The sequence below is a fragment of the Vitis riparia genome, chromosome 7, assembly GCF_004353265.1.
Source record: "Vitis riparia cultivar Riparia Gloire de Montpellier isolate 1030 chromosome 7, EGFV_Vit.rip_1.0, whole genome shotgun sequence".
Taxonomy (NCBI): domain Eukaryota; kingdom Viridiplantae; phylum Streptophyta; class Magnoliopsida; order Vitales; family Vitaceae; genus Vitis; species Vitis riparia.
The window spans coordinates 6,433,202-6,437,681 of record NC_048437.1 but is presented as its reverse complement, the minus strand read 5'-3'; the positions used below and the strand labels follow the sequence as shown (position 1 = coordinate 6,437,681).

General features: G+C 35.0%; 1 protein-coding gene across 1 annotated transcript; it reads right to left on the bottom strand.

Annotated features, from left to right (window-relative positions):
• Positions 1-272: 272 nt before the first annotated feature.
• Positions 273-2,880, bottom strand: LOC117919413 (probable mannitol dehydrogenase). Its single transcript, XM_034836610.1, has 5 exons — positions 2,710-2,880; positions 1,910-2,023; positions 1,125-1,638; positions 867-1,020; positions 273-762 (listed from the first exon to the last, which is right to left on the bottom strand). The coding sequence occupies exons 1-5, from the start codon at positions 2,805-2,807 to the stop codon at positions 554-556; spliced, it is 1,089 nt and encodes a 362-aa protein (XP_034692501.1). The 5' UTR covers positions 2,808-2,880; the 3' UTR covers positions 273-553.
• Between the last annotated feature and the right edge of the window lie 1,600 nt (positions 2,881-4,480).

Below are 4,480 nucleotides of genomic sequence, written 5' to 3'. Positions count from 1 at the left end.
TTGAGCAGATACTTTTATAACTATTTAAATAATGTTAAATGTGAGACAATTTTATTTTATTAATTTTTGAGTTTATTTAATTGTATATATTTGTCTGATGATTTACATAATTTTTTATATTTTTTTGAATTTTCTAATTAACTTATTTTACGTATCGCTCGATACCAAACCGATATACCGAGACCGATACGCCTCAGGACCCTCCGAGTTAGTGATCGATACCGCGACTTTGAACCATGATCATAAGTGAAGGGTGAAGGAGGATGTGGGAATGAAATTAATCTTGAAGTAAAAGTTTCCGCCAATAAGAAAAAGGAAAATACAATTCTCACACTTGTAGTAAATCCATATAGGTTTTGCATCCTCCTTAATCTTGAGGAAATTGCTAAATAAGCCGCCAAACAACTTTCAATGCACAAAGAAATAGGAGCTTTGGCCCATCCATTGAGGGTACCAAGGAGTCATTTATTCAATACATAACTCTATATGAAATCAGACTGTTTGCACTCAAACGCCTAAATCTCCAAGCTCCTTACACTCATCTTTAATAGACTTAAGGCTTGGTGGCAGACAAGGAGTTCCCAATATCAATGACAAATCGATATCTAACATCACCTTTAGCAAGACGCTCCATTGCAGTGTTCACATAATCCATTGGAACAACCTCAATATCTGCAGACACGTTGTGTTTTGCAGCAAAATCAAGCATCTCTTGTGTCTCCTTCATTCCTCCAATGGCACTGCCAGCCACAGTCTTCCTTCCTGTGATTCACATTTCTTGTCAGCCTCAAAAATCGAACAGAAAGTCTAATCAAAAGCTTGACCATTTTTTGGTACTAGGGTTAAATGTTGTAGTAACTACTCACCCATAATCAAAGAAAATGCTGGCAGCTCATGTGGCTTCTCTGGTACTCCAAGCATAATAAGCTTTCCATTATTCTTTAAAAGACCAAGCAATGGTAGGAGGGGATGAGTAGCTGAGACCGTGTCAAGAATGCCATCCATTGTGCCCATTGCAGCCTACACCATGTTTTTCCATTTAAATCTCAAAATGGAACACACTTAATAACCGATTTTAAAAGCACAGCCAATTCAAAATTTGGGAAGTGAATAGCATATGTTACCTGCAGCTGTTCTGGGTCGCGACTAACCAAAAATGAGTCAGCTCCAAGATGTTCAATAGCTTCTTTCTTCTTGCTAGGAGAGGTACTGATTAATGTGACTTTAACTCCAAAGGCCTTGGCGAATTTGACGGCGACATGACCAAGCCCACCTAGGCCAACTATACCTATGTGCATACCAGGTTGGGTGAATCCAAAATATTTTAGGGGACTATAGACTGTGATCCCGGCACAGAGGAGTGGTGCTCCTGCAGCAAGGGGCATGTTATCGGGTATTCGAACTACATAACGCTCAGAAGCCACCATCGTATCAGAATAGCCTCCATAAGTTCTAGTTCCATCATGGTATGGCATGTTGTAAGTAAGTATCAGTTTGGAACAATAATTCTCAAGGTCGTCAGAACAGCTCTCACAGGAGTTGCATGCCCCAACCAGGCATCCCACACCCACTTTATCTCCAACTTTGAATTTTTCTACCTTGCTTCCAACTTCTGTTACAACTCCTACAATTTCATGCCTGCAATATTCAAGATATATGGTACATTTCATAGTTAAATAAACATAATAATTCTTTGTACAAGTTGTGTGGATGTGACTGTCTTTAATAATCACAAAATTAATGTCATCAACACAAGGATACAACAAAAATGACAACACGTGAGCCGAACTTCAAACTCACTCACTATCCCGAGAACTAAGGTCATGTTTGGTTCATTAATTTTATATTTCCTTTACATAAGAATCTTAAATTTCCCTAGGAAAAAACAAAGAAAAATAAAAATGCATACCCAGGCACCATAGGGTAGGCGGCGTTGCCCCATTCATTCTTGATGCTGTGAAGATCAGAGTGACATATACCACAATACAACACTTTAAAACTCACGTCCTCCTCTCCTGTTACCCTGCAACACCATCCACCACACACATGTTCTTTATTATCATTAAAAAAAAAAAAAACCAACCCACAAGGTAAAATTTGCCACCTTCCTTTAAAATATGCAAAAAAAAAAAATCAAGACCATTACGTAAACATATAAATGATGAGATGAATGTATAAAAGAAAAAAAATAATATTAAAATAAAAATATAAAAATAATAAAACCTATAAATATCTTCGTTGTTAAGGTCAAGTCCGTCATTTCAATTTTCAACAACCACAATTTTTAAATATTAAAATATCCGTACAACTAACCCTCCGTTTTTTCAACCCAAAATAAATATACGTTTTGATAAAAAAAAATACTAAATAATCGAAACATTAAAGGGTATTTATGTCAAAATAAGTTAGCCGGAGAGGTGGGGTTAGAAATTTGAGATCTTTCATCCCTTCTATCAACTCTTTGTGGCATGATTTCAAAATAGGTCTAAACAGATTATATTTTTGGCCAAAAGAACGGGGTTTGGGTGTCAAAAGCTGCCAAAGCAGGCGGTCTAAACAGCCCTGAAGGGCGATTTGACCGCACTTGTCTTTAGTGAACGAAGTTCAGTTCAGTCCCCATATTTCAGTAACCACGAACCAAACAATTTCAGGAAAATTATCTGATTCAGAAAAGATAGAGCAAGATCTTAATGCCTTAAAAACATATACCTTCTAGAGAAGTTAAAGGGAGACAGATGCCCAGAGTGATCTCTAGCCGCCCATCCAAAAGCTTTCACCGGGTGTTCCTCTTCTGGGGATTTTGCCATTTTGCAGCGACTCTCAGATGGGCTTATGACTTATGATGAGTGCGAGTACGAACTTTCTCTGAAGGCTTATGGTCTCTACAAATACCTGGCAAAGCAGTACACTGTACACCATACAGCTTGGCTGACATCTTTGATGATCCAAGCATTAGATATTTAATAAAGATAAGAACGAGGTCCCCGGGCCCCAAAAATTAGAGGATATGAAAAAAAATATAAGCATTATTCGACCGGGAAAGATTTCAAATACTTTATCTTTAGATCATGATGTGTTGTCATGAACAATAATGTAGAATGCAAGGCAAACGAAGATTCCGCATTAAGATTAAAGACTTGACAATTTTTTATTTTTTATTTTGTATGGATTAGTTGTCCGTCCAGTACTATGAACCTAGCAAATGGGTTAAAAACAATAATGTGATCTAAACTAAACTATCATAGGATTATTTTTTATGTTTATTTTAAGGAAAATAGATTTTTATAATGCATTTTTTAATAATTAATGTAAGAGAATATTAAATTAAATTAAGATACAATGACCAAAGTGGTGAAAACCCAAAAACATCATGTTCATGCCAGCTACCTTAGCTCCTAGGATGTTGAAAAACATAAAAAATGGAGAAATGGGTGGGTCTGTTTTGACTTGATTATAAACTTTATATTGAAAATGACATCTTGAGGTCTTGTGAGTATCGAATGGACCGATAATTTTTCTGTTGTTTTGTAACAAATTTTAATCTTAGTATTGAAATTTTGAATTCATAATGGGTGTACGTCATTTTTTTATAATTTTTTTAGTACTTTATATCACTTGTCGTCTATTTTTATGTAAATTTTAATTATTTAAAGCACAAGGCGGCCATAAGATGTGATTAGCCGGCAACAGGACGGCTCATCCTTTTTATAAGCTTTATTTGAAATAATTGATGGTAGAAGCAATGATTAAAGATCACACATAGTTTTTAAATGGATAAAGGCCTCTATTATGAATAATGTATACTATTCAAATTTTAGGATCGTTCTTCATGGGTTCATTGTTTAGGTCTTGGTTGAACCTCCACTATGTTGGAATTTTCTTAAATTCTTAATTAATGTTAGAAATATTAGGTTAATCCAACTTATGATAATTACCCTAGAGGGAGGTGAATAAGGTGATGATCTCTTTTTATAAATTTAAAATATATGAATGTAAGAGACAATTATATGCATGTATATAATAAAACAATATAAAGACAATTGTATATAAAGTAAAAAAGTAGGGAAAAGAGAATGCAAATACAAGATTTTATAATGGTTCGACTCAACCCGACCTACATCCACTCTCCTCTAGCTTCAATCCCAAGCTTAAGATTCCACTAATTCAAGGTTTCCAAACTAAGCATTCAATCAATACAATTGGATTATGATTCTAATTTACCCTTTTGGACTTTTGACTCCAAACACCCTTTACACTTTTCAAGAGATATCTCATTCTTAAACAACCCCTCAAGTGATACTCTACACTTGAGAATCCCTAAGTGATACCTCACATTTAGATTCTTCCTCTCAAAGATATACAAATAGTTTCACAAAATCTTAGTACAAAACTTTAGGCTCAAATGATATAAGAAACAATAGGATTGAATGATGCACTAAAAATATGCAAGTTTTAGAACAATTGTGCACTAAAAAACACT

Coding starts and splice junctions, on each gene's coding strand:
- LOC117919413 (XM_034836610.1), bottom strand. CDS start 2,807: ATGGCAAAATCCCCAGAAGAGGAACACCCGGTGAAAGCTTTTGGATGG. Junction 1,639..1,909: donor GCCTACCCTATGGTGCCTGG/GTATGCATTTTT, acceptor TGAATATTGCAG/GCATGAAATTGTAGGAGTTG. Junction 763..866: donor AGCATTTTCTTTGATTATGG/GTGAGTAGTTAC, acceptor TGTGAATCACAG/GAAGGAAGACTGTGGCTGGC.